Source organism: Echinops telfairi, unplaced genomic scaffold, assembly GCF_000313985.2.
Source record: "Echinops telfairi isolate 266 unplaced genomic scaffold, ASM31398v2 ScPeMD7_5805;HRSCAF=6673, whole genome shotgun sequence".
Classification (NCBI taxonomy): domain Eukaryota; kingdom Metazoa; phylum Chordata; class Mammalia; order Afrosoricida; family Tenrecidae; genus Echinops; species Echinops telfairi.
Genome location: NW_022109704.1, coordinates 2,067,875 through 2,084,260, shown reverse-complemented (window position 1 = coordinate 2,084,260; position 16,386 = coordinate 2,067,875). Strand labels below are relative to the sequence as shown.

General features: G+C 45.3%; 1 protein-coding gene across 2 annotated transcripts in view; it reads left to right on the top strand.

Annotated features, from left to right (window-relative positions):
• PIP5K1A (phosphatidylinositol-4-phosphate 5-kinase type 1 alpha) overlaps positions 1 to 9,465 on the top strand; it is a 44,404-nt gene extending 34,939 nt beyond the window's left edge. For both annotated transcript variants that reach the window (XM_045295679.1, XM_045295680.1), the window contains 7 exons: positions 454 to 537; positions 1,376 to 1,424; positions 1,619 to 1,703; positions 2,628 to 2,768; positions 2,950 to 3,079; positions 7,513 to 7,561; positions 7,840 to 9,465. In XM_045295679.1, the coding sequence (XP_045151614.1) occupies positions 454 to 537; positions 1,376 to 1,424; positions 1,619 to 1,703; positions 2,628 to 2,768; positions 2,950 to 3,079; positions 7,513 to 7,561; positions 7,840 to 7,842 (541 nt within the window). In that variant the 3' untranslated portion in view covers positions 7,843 to 9,465. The remainder of the gene's footprint in view (positions 1 to 453; positions 538 to 1,375; positions 1,425 to 1,618; positions 1,704 to 2,627; positions 2,769 to 2,949; positions 3,080 to 7,512; positions 7,562 to 7,839) is intronic.
• The last annotated feature ends 6,921 nt before the right edge of the window (positions 9,466 to 16,386 follow it).

Genomic DNA, 16,386 nt, shown 5'->3' with positions numbered 1-16,386 from the left:
GGGGAAAAATGAGGACCTAATGCCGGGGGTTTAAGTGGAGAGGAATGTTTTGAGAATGATGAGGGCAATGAATGTACAAATGCGCTTTACACAATTAATGTGTGTATGGATTGTGATGAGTTGTATGAGCCCCTAATATAATGATTAAAAAAAAAAGATGTGAATATACTTAGTTGGGAGAGCTTCTCAAAATTACGGTGCTAGGGTGATTTTGCATTCTTTTTTGGTAAAGCTGAGGTGGAGCAGCAGGTATGTGAGATTGGAGAGAAGTTACTGTACATTCTCCAGAGCGGTCCTTTGGGTAATGGGGAGAATCCTGTTCTTCCCCTGCTTATGGGAAATGGTAAGAGCTGTATTCTGTGTCTCTCCCATGTGTTTTGACTCAAGCTTAGAAGAAGCCTTTACCTGCTAGTCAAGATTGTTTTCTTACCATTTCCTTCTTGTCTTTCCCAGTATGGGTGGCATCCCTGCCCGGAATAATAAAGGGGAAAGGTTACTGCTTTATATTGGCATCATTGACATTCTACAGTCGTACAGGTGAGGAGCATGTGGGTCTCAGATTGGGGGCAGGGAGGAAGGCTAACCCTTCACGGGTCTCCTGTAAACTGGTTTGTCAACAAGTTCTTCCTGAAGCAAGAATCCCGAGTGGTTGTCTACATCATGGAGTTTCAAGTGATAGTTTTTTTCCTTGATGTTCTTCTCCCTTGGGCTTCTTCACTCTGCCATCTCCCCAAACATGACATATCCCTTCTGTGGAAAGCTGAGTCAGTCCCCGGAAACACCAGGGTAGAATACGCCATCTGTCTGACTCTTCTGTGACAAACCTGTGAGATGAGTCATACTCCACATTGGGACATAGCTAGAAACACATTCCCCTTCTACAGAGGAAAAACAAGAAGAGCACTGTGTTCTGTAAAAACTATTAGCCTGTGCAACTAAGCGGCAGTGAATGATGATGAGGGAGGAGCTGGAGCCAGCTCTGCTGTATATATAAGATTTCAGGTTCCAATGAGCACCGGGCAATAGGTGATTCACTGACCGAGAGTATGCTCCAACTTTAACTCCCCTTTCTAGGTTTGCCTGTCCACCTGTCAAGCTCTTGCTTTACAATTGGTATTCTTGTCTCTCACTTGCCAGTGGCATTTTGACTAACCTCTATCCAGGGGTGTTAATTGACTTAAACCTAGAAACAGCATTGTTCTCCATGCTGAACAAACTCTAACATGCCTTTTCTTTGGAAAGTCAACTTATCATAGAGTACTTTCTTTTTAAGTTCTCCCACTACTACTATCCCTCTAGTCTTCTAAAATAGAAAAATACGAGGGCAATTCATTCAAAAACATTGTGAATGCTTCATAGAAGTTTTTCTTGGCAGGTTTATTAAGAAGTTGGAGCACTCTTGGAAAGCTCTGGTACACGATGGGGTAAGCAGCAATCAGCTGGAGACTCCTCTTCCGTTCTGCCTCCCTTCCTCTAGCTTTCCCTCAGTTCCTTCTGTTTAGTCCTTAACCCTTTCATCCGTGAAGTGGTCTCAATGTAGTGGGAAATGGCTCTTAGACTACTGCTCTCTTGGAGAGCTTTCCGTCTCTAACCCCACAGCTGTCCCTCTGTTCTGCAGGACACCGTGTCAGTGCATCGCCCAGGCTTCTATGCTGAACGGTTCCAGCGCTTCATGTGCAACACAGTGTTCAAGAAGATCCCCTGTAAGTGGCTTCTACCAGATGACCCCCCAAGGGCTCCCTTCCCCCAAGAAATGGGGGGCAGGACACCTTTGTCAGAGAGCTGTCAAGGCCAAAGGCCTCTTCTCCTGCTCCACCTACATCCTGTGAGAGCTGCTGCCCATCCTTGTGTCTGTTGCTCTGTCGGTCCCCGTCGTTTCCAAGTTGCTGCTTTCCCCCTGGCTCTCCCTACATGTGCCATTGAGGTGAGGGGCGCTTCTCGGGGAGCTAGAGGGACTGCAGGATCAGACATTTGTGGGCAGAGATGAGCAGGGATATGGCCAGTGTCTTACTGTTTGTCTATAATCCTAGTAGGGCTGAGGACTTCTCAGATTAGACTCAAGCTATTGGAGAAGCATTTTCTGATTTCTGCTTAGGGGCTGGGAAGTGTTAGTATTGTTCTATTCAAAGCTCCCATGCTGCCTTCCACTGGCACATTCCAACTCCTCATCTCATCATGGGCATCAGCTTTCCCTCGGGAAGGCAAGAACCTAGACATGCCAGACAAACCTAAGAAATGTGGAAAAACGCCTTCCGAAGCCTTTTCTAAGTGGTGTGTAAGTACCGGTACTGAGGACAAGTGAAAATAAAAGAGTTATCTTTGTCAGGTTTCACTCGCAGATCCTGTTAAAGGGAATTATGGGACAGAGGACATTTTATCAGGTTGACACATCCGTCAAGGTTACAAGTGGTATGAGTGGGGAGATGTGTTTGTGGCTTCATTCCTCTGGGCTTTCTGCTCCTTACCAAAGTGAATGAACTGAGACACTCTATTCCTAGAGAGTAGCTCCTAAAGCCCATCTTTGTGGCAAGTCTGGGTGCTTGTTGGGACACTGGTGGTGTGTGTCTGTGTCTTGGTGATGGTTTCTGCGGTGGGTGTTAAGTAGGCTCTCTCTTTCCCTTTTGAAGTGAAGCCTTCTCCTTCCAAAAAGTTTCGGTCTGGAGCATCTTTCTCTCGGCGAGCAGGCTCCAGCGGCAACTCCTACTGCCAGCCAGCAGTCTCTGGGGAACACAAGGCCCAAGTGACCACAAAGGCGGAAGTGGAGCCAGGTCAGCGCCAGGAGTGGGGTCCCCGTGTAATGGGTACCCCCTTCCTTCCTTCTGTTTAACTAACAAAGATTCTGCTCCCCTTTCCTGTCCAGGAAAAATCAAGTTGTTGCATGTTTGCCTTGATTCCTCCCTACCCCATTTTCTTCTCTGTAATATTTATTGATTTTCTTCTCTTTTTTAGGGGTCCCCCTCGGTCGCCCGGATGTTTTACCTCAGACTCCACCTATGGAAGAAACCAATGAGGAGTCGTTTATTTCGGACCCCAGCTGCACACCTGTAGCTGGACAGGATTTGCACATGCTAGCTGCAAGGTTGGTACCCTGTTCCTTTTGTTCAGGTGCATACCATCAAGAAAGATAGAGTGTTTTTGGTTTTTTTAATCATTTTATTGAGAGCTCTTACAATGCTTATTACAATCCATACATCAGTTGTATCAGGAATATTTGTACATATGTTGCCATCATTCTTTTCTAGACAGTTACTTTCTATTAAGCCCTTGGTATCAGCTCCTCTTTTTTCTCCCCTTCTCCCCCCACCCTCGTGACCCCTTGATAGGTTATAAATTATTATTATTTCCATGTCTCACACTGATCACTGTCTCCCTTCCCCCATGGTTTCCGTTGTTCTTTCCCCTGGAGATAGAGTTTTTTCCTAGGGACCATTATTTGTCTTTCTCCTCTCATCAGATTTGTACAGGTTCACCTTTTTAAAAAAAAATCATTTTATTAGGGGCACATACAACTCTTTTTTCTTTTTTATAATTTTATTAGGGGCTCGTACAACTTTTACCACAATCCATACACACATCAATTGTGTAAAGCACATTTGTACATTCATTGCAGGTTCACCTTCTTAACTCATTTTTCAACATTTAGAAAAGTATGACAACATCTCTATTATTTTAGAATTAGTGGGAAGCCTTCATATGAGAGCTTTTTTGGGGGGCGGTTGACTCAGTCAAAACAGCCCAGCTAATCTTCATTCTGTTGAGTTCAATGAAGGTTCTTGTTCTTAGCTTAGGATTTTTAAGTCTGGAGAGATTTCCTGGACAGTAAAAACAATGAATAATCAACATTACAAAAGGTTCCAGCAGATAGATTGTGGCTTAATTTTGTTCCCTGTGTGAACAAGGAATATTGCTGCCGCAGTGCTTAAACACTAACTGAAAAGTCAGAGGTTCAAATACACCATCCCACTCTGGGTTTAAAAAGGAGCAGTTATCCGTAAAGATTTGCAACCTGAGATACCCTTTGGGGCAGTTCTACTCGGTCCTATAGGGTTGATAAGAGAATTGACTTGATGGCAGTGGGTTTATGGTGTGAGTTACCCATTGCATCAAATAAATTGCCCACAAATGTTATGATTCAAAATAACTAACTTCATAGTATCTGGGGGGTCAAGATTCTGGCACAATTTAAGCTTTGCCCTCAAGTTCTCTTAGGACATGTCAGTCAGGTCAGGGCTATTGAGTCTGAACTGAACTGAACTGACCTGACCTGAAAGAGGGTTTGCTGTTCAGCTCGCTTATGTACTTACTGCCAGGACACATTTCCTTGTAGGCAGTTGGACTGGGAGCCTATTGCTTAGTTTGCCAAATGGCCCTCGCCGTAGTACATCTCAGAACCTTATCCAAGTTCCCTTAGCGAGTGAACTAGAAACACCTAAGCAGAAACCACGGTCTTTTTGTAATTCGGTTTCAGAATTAACATCCCATCTCCTGTACTGCATTCTCTTCACTAAATCTAGCCCACGTTTCAGAGGAAGAGATTGCATAGTGTTGCGTATAGCAGGAGCATTGGGGAAGCTGTCACAGCCTACCCTCTATTTCCCAGTGATTCACATCCCTCCCATGTACAAAACATGCCTTTGCAAGCCTTCCAGAAGTCTGATACAGCATCAGATCCAAGTGTAGATGAGGCTCCTGGCTGAAGCTCCTTAGTCCAGCTCCTCTAATACAGTACTCCTTCATGTGTGGACCTGTGAAACTAAAGGACACGTTGTCTGCCTTACATGCAACCAACCTGCAGTAGAGGGCTAAGACAGGCCTAAGATAACTGCTATACACATTCACGTGTAGGAGGGGCAAAGAGAGGCACAAAGGAGTCATTGATCCTTAGCAATTCTGAAATCCAGAAAATGTTAGACATTCACTGGTAAATCTCACCTGCTGAACATCGTTCTCCTGGTTTCTGAACGGACACTCTGGGCTCTGGGTTTTGCCCTCTGGCTCACCCTTTGTGCCAGGCTGTGTTTCCCATCTGCCTTCCTGCCAGGATTTGGTGGGCCCTCCAGACTCCCTTCACTTCCTACTGTTCCTATTTTGGGGAGCCTGAATGTCACACGAGTGGCTGGTGGTCAGCTGCTCATCTATAGGTTGGCATTTTGAACCTACCCAGCTGGCAAACTGCTTCTGTAAACATGGTAGTCAAGAGCATCTGTGGAATAGTTCTGTTTTGTCACATCTGGGGATGACCATGAGTCAGAGGGCTGCGGCTCTGGCTTGGTTTGGTTTTCCTCTTCTATTGTAGTACAGGTTGGCAGTGTTTCTTCTGTTAGAGTTCTCTCCACACTGTTGTGGGTTCCTGTACATTTCATTGGATTTATTCTATTAGACAAACCTGTACTCACAAATCTCTTCCTGGTAAGCTCTAAACTTCTGAAAGACCCTGTTGAGCAGTTGAGAGGATTTGAGAGCGTAATCTCTGAATGGCCTTTTTGATGACTGAATAGTATTCAGAGGCACCATCTTTGAGTTTTCTGAGATCTTAATAAAATATTTATAGTCAATCTCTCAGCTTCATTTTCAGACCACATTTTTCTAGGACTGCCCTGAATTGGATCTTTATTAAAAACCCACTTTTTAATTTTAGAATAATTTGCCATCTGGAGATGCTGAGAATTTTCCAGACCATCAAGTCCTGGCTCCGAGGTTGTTGGTCCAGCCCTTGCTTCAATCTACCTCCTTCCTCTCACGTTTCACTGTAAATCTCCAGAGGAAACCACGCGGCACTTTGAACACTCTGCTTGGAAGTCTCCTTAGCTAAATTACTCAGTTCATTAGGCACATATTTACTTTCCTTATCTCTTCAAATAGCATTGTTGTAAAACTCTTTGCTACTGCATGATGGGGATCTCTTTCCCTCCAATTTCATGACCGTTTTTTTCTTACTCCTTCAATGCCTCACTAATAAGCCCCCTGAAATCCAGAATTCTGTTGTGTGTTCAGCTTTCACATAAATTGCTCTCTAAGCCCACTTCCCTTGTCCAAAGCCATCCTTACATAATATATTCCTTTTTTTAAAAAAATGTATCATTACAGAATTCAATCACCTCCAGTAGAATTGTACAATTGCTACCACACTGTTTCCACCATTTTTTTTCCTACATGGACACCTTGACATCGTCTCCCCTTAACCCCTCCACCACCACTAACTCCCCCCCACCCACCCCCACCCGAAATCCTTACTCTAGTTGCTGTGTCTATAGGTTTGTCAAGTCCGAGTTTCATATACCGAACAACGGAGGAACATCAAACACACAACACCTCTGAGATACACTGTACTGTGAGCAAACAAAGACCAAACCAAACAATACAGAACATTTTGGAAACCAGATCAGATCCAGCGCACATCATAGGGGAGGTCTGCTGACAAAGTTTTAACTGCTCAAGTCAGATTTATGCCTTTAATTTTTCTATACTCATCTCTCTAACGCACTGTTTAGGATAGAGGGAGTTCTCAGGAGGTTTTATTTCCTATGTAGTTCCACAAATGCTGACATAATATATTCTTATTATTGCAGCACCGTACATTCAGTTACTAAATTCTGTATTATCTATTGTTGCATAACAAATTACCCTAAGGGTTAACAACTGAGTACAACAAACATTATCTTACAGTTTTTGAGCATCAAGAATCTAGGTGTGGCTTAGCTGGGTGCCTTTGGCTCGGGGTCTCAGGAGATTACAGTCAAACTGTTCATTTAGACATCCATCTCATTTGAAGGCTCACCTGGGGACAGAATTCAGTTCCTTGTAGGCCCTTGGTACTCTTAGTTCATTGTCAAGTGACCCTCTGCACAACCTTGATTGATGTTAGTATGTGAGCTAGCTTCCCTTCTTGGTGGGCAAACGAGAGAGAAGTGAGAGCATGAGCCCAAGTGAAAATGACACTGTTTGTTACCTGTTCTTGGAACCGACATCCCATCCCTGGTGCTGCCTTCTGTTCATTAGGAAAGAGCCACAAATGGCCCACCTGGTAGAGGGGAGTGGCATGAAGGCACGAGTGCCCGGAAGGAGCCCTGGTGGCACAGTGCTTAAGCACTTGGCTACAAGTGGCAGGTTGGCATCTTGGACCTTCCAGCTGTTCTGCAGGAGAACGTTGTGGCAATCTGCTTTCATAGAGGTCAGAGTCTTGTGGGGCAGTTAGTTGTCCTCTGCTCTGTAGGGTCGCTCTGGGTTTTGGCCTGATTTCATGTGACTGTCAGGAGGCAAGGGTTACTAGTGGTCACCTTAGAGGCTTCCAACCGTGCTGCGGATTGAAGACAGGAAGGCTACTAGGAAGTCATTCCTCATGCTCGAGAAGCTAATGAATTCATGCGTAGTTCCTTAACCACCCTTTCTGAGTTGATGAGATTGATTCTGAGATGAAAAATGGAGTAATAGCTTAAGAATTGACATAAGAGGAGAACCCTTTTTTCCTATTCTAATTTTTCATCTCTTCTTGCCCCCACCCCTACCTTTTAGTTCATCCCTCCTGGAAAAGCTTGAAATTACAGAGTCAGAGTTCTCCCATGTGAGTATGTGATAGGGCTGTGGGGAAGGTGAATGCTTCAAAGGGTTGAGGAGGACCACTGGTGGAATGGAGCGCAGGATTTGTTGGCCAGGGTAGAGGGACTGGGTGCCACCTAAATTATTTTTATTCTGTACATTTTATACCTTTGTGTTTGGAAACAGGCTGAAATAGAAGAAAACTGCTAGCCATGTAGAAATAAATTATCTTGAAATTGCCCACTCCTTCCTCTCTCACTCATTGCCCTCCCCTGTCCTTAACATGGCCTCTTCTCTCTTCAGTGAGCGTAAAGCCTCAGCAAACCTGGAATAAGACTTCACCACCTCTATGGCCCCAGCAGTGCTGAGTTTCTTCTTGATCATCGAAAGAAAGAGGAGTGTCATGGAGTCCAGAGGAGCTTGCTCCCTCGCGCTCTCCTGCCTGAAGAAGAATCTCCTCTCCCCCTCCTCCTCCTCGTGAATGGGCACCAGTGCCTTGGACAGTTGAGGACAGCAGCTCTCCTCTTCGCCAGAGCGGGTGACATGCATTTCCAACTGGCTCGTGTTGGCTTCCACGACTGATTGTTCCAACCCTCTTGTGTGTACGGGAAGTGGGGTGCCAGACTTGGTTTTCTTCCCCCTCATCCACTGTTCACCAGGAGGTGGACTCCTAACCCCTCAGGACAGACTGGCTGGCACATTATCCTATCTTAGCTCTTTCCCGAAGAATCCCTGCAATCTTCAGAAAGGTTTTTGGTGGCATGAAGGTCTTTAACCACCTCCAAACCTTTATTTATTTTACTTAAAAAATTTTTTCTTAAAGGAAAAAAAAAGTGCACAGCACACATTTCAACTGAAGACTATTTCAGATCAAAAGTATCAGAGAGCTGAGTATGTGTGTTCACAGGACCCCCTTCGAAGAGCCCGGTGTTCAGGAAGCGGAAGTGTGGTATTTGCTCTGCCAGGAGCCTTTCTCCTTTCTTGCCTCTCTGGATGGATTTGTTAGGGCTGAAGGAATGGAGAGAGTGGGACCTGGGGTAATTTTTACCCCTTTTGTTAAAACAATGGGGCTAAGAAATAGCTCCCTTTCTAGGCAGGACCTTAGTAACTGCCAAGCCATCATGATTATTACTGTTTTGCGATTTGAAATGTATTCTGCTTGTTTTTCTAAATATAAAGACTTATCAAAGGAATTGTACAGCCTCTCCAAAGGAGATCTCCTCTTTGTTCTTCCCCTTTTGTTCCCACAGTGTTCTGCTGTTTGTGAAGCTGAGGGGGAGGGACACCTGTGTCAGTGGAGCAGGCAGTCCAGATTTTATGAAGTGCGAGACTATTTTCTTAAACTCGTGGGGAGCCAGCAGACTCTTGCCTTGGGTGAGGTCAGTGCTCTGCCACATGCCCTGTCCCCTCTCTTTGTGCAGAAAAGGTTAAAATGGGTTAAGTAAATCCTCTCCAAAGGTGGTGGTCCTTCATCAGGTGGACCCGCCCACTTTGGTCAGGAAGAGCGGGGGGCCATGGCACCTCAGGCAGATTACTGAGCTCCCATATTATCCTCTGTCTCCCCACCCTGCCTTGACATAGGTTAGTCTGTACCCTGAGTAACTGTCTATATTAGACACCTCCAGCCAGTTTCTGGCTGCCTGTCTTTGCTGCCGTGTTCTTTTTTACAAGAAGGAAAGAAACAGTTCTTGCTATTTTTTTTTCATAATGTACTATTTATGATGTATTTAAGTGTTTCATTCAGGACAGAGTTCTGTAGGAGTGGGAGGGAATATGTGAGGGAGGACTGGGTCTTAGGGAAGGGAATGAAGTATCAAAATTTTTATGAAATGTCACTATTTGCCTCTTTGTATTGTTCAGAAATGGCAAATGCAATATAAGTGATAAATATCTGGTTTTAATGTATTAAACTTTTATCAGTTATTTAGACGCTCTGGTGTCTTCCTACTTTGTGTTTTTGTTTTGTTTTGTTCCTGCCCTTACTGTCTGTCCCCACCTCCAGGCTGTTCATGTTGCTCAATGAAAGTTGCATCCTTTCCAAGACCCCTGAACTCCGCTTTAGTCTAGCTTGGCTACCTCCCAGGATGCACCCCACCATCCTAACAATGTGAACTTGACAAGGAAAATCTGAGAGAATGTGGACAAATGACTGTAGGCTCCTGCCCAGGTTTCAGTGCAGTGAAGGTCAGTGATGCAGGAGACCAGATAACACTGACTTGGGGTAGGAGGAAAGGACAGTGGGAAAAGCCAGCTGGAAGCCCCCTGCTCCTAGGGTTCCCTTTCCTTCCCTGACACTGCCCCTAACTCCGTTTCCCCTTTCTGTACTGGGATAAGAAACGGGACTGAAGATGGGCGTATTCCGAGGACTATATGAATAGGTGGAGGGGCAGCCTGGGGGAGAAGCACATTAAAGCGTGCTCTCTCCTGCCGCTCCTCCCCGTCTCTACACATGTTTGTGCAGCAGTTCACGAGAATTGTACTAAGCGGTTGGAGGTCGAGAAATATTCGCCCTTCGAGAGAGAAACAGCATCTGGGAAATACAAAAGCATATGAATGTGACACAGTTATGGGTTTAAGTTCTCCAAAGAGAGACTTCCATTGCTGTGGGCTGGTAGTTGGAGAGAAACAGGTCTGTGTAGAGAACCAGAAAGAAGCCACGAGGGAAGCCTGTTGTGGAGGGAGCCCCCGGTGGGGCTATTGAGATGTCAGTGGAGGCAGCACTGGAAAGCCTGCCCTAGCCCGCCGCATGTTTGTTTGGAACTGTAAGCAGTGGGAAACCATGGAACGGCTGTGCATTAGAGGACATGATCAAAAAAATAGAGACACTGATAAGCAAAGTTCTTTCAGGGCATGGGGGTGGGGTGACGGAAAATACAAATTAGACTAATTGAGGTGTGACTAAGGAGAAAGCATTTCTCTCTAGTAGGAATGTAAATGTCAGTGGTCTCTCAGCTACTCTGACCTGACCCCCAAAGGAGCCTGCTGGTATGGCCGGTTCTGCTGGGGGTGCAAAAGCCAAGTCCTCAGTTCAAACCAACCACCAGCACTCCCTGGGAAAGATGAGGCTGTCTGCTCTCGTGAAGTCTCAGACCCACAGGGCTGCAGTTTACTCTGGCCTACAGGCTTGCTGTGAGTGGAAATGACCTCGAATGGCTGAGTTGGATGTCGGTGTTGTTTGTGCTGCCACTGCTGTACTGTGCTCGTGCTCGAGACAACCTTGTGCTCAGAGGGTCCCTCTAGTGGCGAGCAACAGCAGCAGATCAGTGCTGTTCACGGAAGTTTCTACACACTGGGTAGAAATTGGTGGGCCCCACTGGTGTAAAATTTATAATTAAAAGGAGAATGAAAATTACAGGATAAAAAAACCCTGGAAATCCTCATATGCTCTAATGAAAGCATGAGACAATTTCAGCCATTCTGGGGGCAGAATTGGAGTCTTTAAAAAGTGATCTAAAAAAAAGATCTGTACAATTAACATACAATTTAATAATTCAATCCTATCAAGAAGGATTGTGCAGTCATCACCACAGTCAACTTTGGAACTTTTCCTTCCTTCTTGCCCCCATTGATGTTGACTCCCCATTTCCCTCCGCCCTCATCTTTTGGGCAAGGCCCCCCATCCCGATTTCCCTGTAGAAACACACAAACAGGAGCAAACCCAGCAGCAATGATCATATAAAACAGGTAAAAACCTCAATGGAGTCTCTTCTTTCAAGAGTTTTCTTAACCATAACGGCATGATCATTGTGATTGAAACACTATTTAATATCAAATACCCAGTCAGTGTTCCAAGGTCCACCAGTTGTCCCCAAAGGAATCTTTACAAATAAGCTACCTGATCTCATTCTCAAGTTGCCAGTGTACGTCTCCACTACCTAATCAAAACATGTCTTGCTAAGGCTGTTTTTCATGTTAATAAATATATCCCTCATCTTACTTGACGCAATCCTCCACCCTTTTTGCAACATTTTCTTCACTTTGCTTCTGAGATACTTTGCCTTCATTCTTAGCCAGCAAGCTGCTCTATTTTCCTCCTTTCTCCCTAACCTCTAAATGTTGATGTTCTAAGGATCAGTCGTCATCCTTTCCGGGTGCACATTCACTCCCTTTGGTTGGGTGCCCTGGAGTCGGTTCTGACTCAGTAGAACAGAACACTGCCTGGTCGTCTTGCACCAGCCTCACCACCATTGCTATGGTTAGAGCCCACCGTTGGAGCCATGTGACCATCTCACTGAGAGTCTCCCTCTCTTTCACTCACCCTTTACCAAGTGTGATGTCCTCCAGGAACTGGCCTCTCCTGATAACGTGAGACAAAGTCTTGCCATTTTTGCTTCTAAGGAGCATCATGTCTGTACTGCTTCCAACAAAGATTGTTTTCATTCCTCTAAAAGTCCCTATCAAATGCAAAACCAAACCCACTGCCATCAGTTTGGTTCTGATTTACAGGGATAGAATAAAACTGGCCTATTACATTCCTGAAGTTTTAAATCATCGTGGGAGCAGAAAGCTTCGTCAGGAGAGCCTGCTGGACTCAAACTACTGACCTTGCAGTCAGCAGCCCAGCACACCCCCACTACCCCACCAAGGCTCCATAAGCACTTTATCATATTGTCACTGTTCTTTGTCAATGCTGTAATTCAAAAGTATTAATTCAGTGTTTCTCATTCATTGCCCTGCTTTTACATGTTTTTGAGGCAATTAAATTTACCATGGCTTGGGGCAGCCATACCTTAGTCCATGAAGTGACATACGACGGGGTACCCCCCCAAAAAACAGCCCCCCCCCAAAGCTATGTATTTAATTTAAAAAAAAATAAAAACCTTATCACCTTCAAAGTACTCTCCATTACACTGAATTGTCAAATCTGCAATCCCATTCTCAGAAACAAAAAGAAGTCCTATTGAGCAAGGTCAGCGTGAGTAAGGTGTGTGGGACAAAAGAGGCATGCTGTTTTTAGCCAAAACCTGGCACACTGAGATGGTTGTGTGATCAACGTGCATTGTCATGGCACCAAAACCAGTCTCCCTTATGCCACAAATCAGGCCTTTGTTGTCCCACGTTGTTATGCAATCTTTTCAGAACCTCTAAACAGAAAGCTTGATTAACAATCTGACCTGGTGAAATGAACTCCAAATGCACTATCCTCCTCGCATCAAAAAAACAAATGAGCATCAGTTTTTGGAGGGTACCCCCTCGTATATGGCTCCTGAACATTTTCATAAGGTCTTTTGCAGCAGATTTGTCCGATGTAATATGTTGTTTGATTTCTTGACTATTACTACCATGAGTGTGATGTCAATGCAAGCAGAATGAACTCCTTGACAACTTCAATTTTTTCTCTGTTTATCATGTTGTTACCTCTTGGTTCACGGGGTGGTTATATAATTTAATGTCAACTTGATAAATAGGTGTTAGGGGTGAAGTTGGCCTGTCAATCAGGTTACCACCCGATTGATGCCCTTCTATGTATGTGGCCTTCTTGTGAGATTTCTGGGAGCTTCATCTCTTCCTCCCTGGAGGCAGGACACTCTGCTTCACATTCCTGTTGACAAGCCACATGGAGCCACGCTGACAGCAGCCAGAGCCCTGGAGATGCGTCCACTGCCACTGGACCCACAAGACTGTCCACCCACTAGCCTGTGATCTTCCTGCATTCGGCATCATTGCAGGTGCTGCATGAGTCTGAAGATTTCATGGACTAATATCGGACGTATGAGCTAATACAGAACTTCTGGACTTGATCTGGATTGGGCTGGGATATTTTATTGATGCATCATTACTTGATATAAAATTCTCTCATACATATATATGAGTGTCTCTGGATTTGTTTCTCTAGTCAACCTGGTCTATCAGTCCAGTTGTGAAGATTGTTGTTTTCTTTACATTTAGTTGTAAGGCTGTATGTAGTCTTTGATCTTCGTGAGCAGGGAATGGTTGAAGGCCTCTTAGCTTTCAAGCAAGGTTGGTTGTGTCATCAGCATATCACAGGTTGTTAATCACCGTGCGACAAACTGGTAGACATTCACTCCTTCAAAACACACACCACTGCCATTGAGTCAAGTCTGACTCATGGTGACCCTATAGAGCAGCCGTTCTCAACCTGTGGGTTGCGACCCCTTTGGGGATCGAAGGACCCTTCATAGGGGTCACCTGATTCATAACAGTCGCAAAATTACAGTTATGAAGTAGCAACAAAAATAATTTTATGCAGGGAACCAGTAGAACGTCTGAGGGGCCAGCCCAATTCCAACTACATGGACAGCCATCCCTCCCCCCAGAAGAATGTACTTCAGAGGGTAGCACTGAAGCTACAGCTCGGAGAGGGACATGTTTGATCAGCACACAGGAGCAAATGAAGGGGGAGGAAGAGAGTGGAGCACATTCTGGTCCACCAGCCTTGGGGACGATATCCCTGCTCAGAGCAGCCAATTCACAGAGAGGACTATAGGGCCGGCCCCACTATGAGACACAGTATCCCTCACTGACCCATAGCCCTCCAGGGGATAACACTGGAGACACTGGGAATTGAGGCCGGTCTGACCCCACTACACTGAGGCAAAACACTAATGGCGTTCAACAGAACAAGGGGAGCAGAGCAAGGAAGTCCTGAGGGGGTACCAAAAATAGACTCTGAGGTCAGGGCTTGGCCCTAAAGTCAATTCCCATCAGAATCGACTGGAAAACACTCCTAAAGGTCAACAAACAGACCTTGAAAAAAAATTTTATGGTTGGAGGGTCACCACATGAAGAACTGTATCAAAGGGTTGTGGCATGAGGAAGGTTGAGAACCGCTGCTCTTGAGCAAGGTGGAACTGCCTTGTAGAGCTAAAGACTTCCAATTCTCTACCCTCTCTGAACTATAGACTCAGATACCCAACTGCTTATTTGACATCTCCTTTTAGATGTCAAGCTGTTAGTTACAACCTGACATGTCCAAACCAGCCCTGGTGGTACAGTTGGTTCAATGTCAGACTGTCAACCACAAGATCAGGGCTTCAAAGGCACTAGCTTCTCCCGGGGACAAGGTGAGGCAGTGGACTCCCATACAAAGCTACAGCCTCAGAAACCCTATGTAGCGCTGCTAGGAGTCAGGATTGATTGGTTGGTAGTGGTTTTAAGCCATTTAGGAAGTAGTAATTCCAGGCTTCCAGTTGCTCACACCAACAATTCTGGCATCTTCCTCAACACTTGTCTCCCTCACATCCTTCATCAAATCCATGAGTGAATTCCGTCAGCTTTACAACATGCTCAAAGCCCAATCATTCATCACCACTTTCACCTCTTGTTATCGCCCTCGATTAAACCACCATTATATGATCGCTGAAGTTGTCTTATCCGCGTGCTCTCCTCTTTCGTCCTACACAATCTGTTCTCAACACGGCAACTGAAGAGACCCTGTTCAAACATTAAGTCAGACACGTCAATCCCTCATTCAAAAAACTTTTTAACAGCTCCTTAATCTTCTGCAGAGCAAAGTATTTTAATAGCCTAAAAGTGAGACACTATCTTTCCTCTCTCTGCCTCTCTGGCCCCTCCCTCCCTCTCTTTCTCTCTCTCTCTCTCCCTCTCCCTATTTCTGTTCCTCTACTACAGCCTCAGCAACTGAGCTCAGCAGTTCAAAATCACTATCCGGTTCCACAGAAGAAAGATGGGGCTTTCTAATCCTGTAAATAGTTACAGTCTCGGAAACTCACAAGAGCAGTTCTACCCTACCCTAGAGGGTCGCTGTGAATTGGTATGGACTCAATGGCGGTGAGTGGGTCACTCCAACTGCTCCTGGCCTCCCCTCCCCTCCCACCCACACTCGCACGTGGGCATTTGCACTCCCTGTTTCCTCCAGGTATTTGGGGGTCATGTTCAATGAGTCAGAATTGACTCCACGACAATGGGCTTTTTTGGTTCAAATGTAAGGTTTCCTTAACATTCTATTTATTTGGAATAGTGACCATCTCCATCTTGATTTTTCTCTTTCTTGCCCCCTCCATAGTATTTACCATGATTTAAATATATATATTTGGATACACACACATATTGGTTTATCATCTCTCCTCTCCTACAGAACATATGCTTCCCTTGGCCAAGTGTGCCTAGAACCGTGCCTGACACAAAGGTAAATGAATGAGTGCCCCCCCCCCCACCCTTTCTTCTTTCTTCCTTCACTGTAGAGCCCTGGTTTTACTTCTGGATCCATCAGATTTCATTGTTGTGCGCATTGTGGCCACTTGCACAACTCTCCACTGAAAAGCTTTTACTGATAGTTTTAACAGCACGTTCACATTTGAGGTAACTAGTAGTCCTGCCTTTCCTGGGTTCATTCAAATCATGTCTATAGGACCTATTTTTTGCGCCATCATTTTTCATGCCGGTTTATTTTGTATGTTTTCTAATACCTCCAAAAACCCTTAAAAGCATTAATGACAATGATCAAAGAAAAAAACCGACAACCGATGGGGGCAGGGGGCAGAGACTGAGACCCTTATACACTGCTGGTGGGACTGTGCCAGGGGGTGGCCACTGCAGAGAGCAGTGCAGCACTTCAGACAAAAGGCAGGAGTAGAAAGCCCATGGCCTCCAGCAAGTCCTCTGCCACTCCTGTTATCGCCCAATGGGCACATGAACAAAGTGGACATGGTGGCAGGGATGGAGGTTATGCATGGGCACAGCAACATGGACTTCCACTCACCAAGGCTGACTTGGCCACTGCCACTGCTGAGTGCCCCATTTGCCAGCAGCAGAAACCAACAGTAAGTCCAAGATATGGGAACATTCCTCGGGGAGATCAACCAGCAACTTGGTGGCAGGTTGATTACATAGGACCACTTCCATCATGGAGGGGACAGCGTTTTGTTC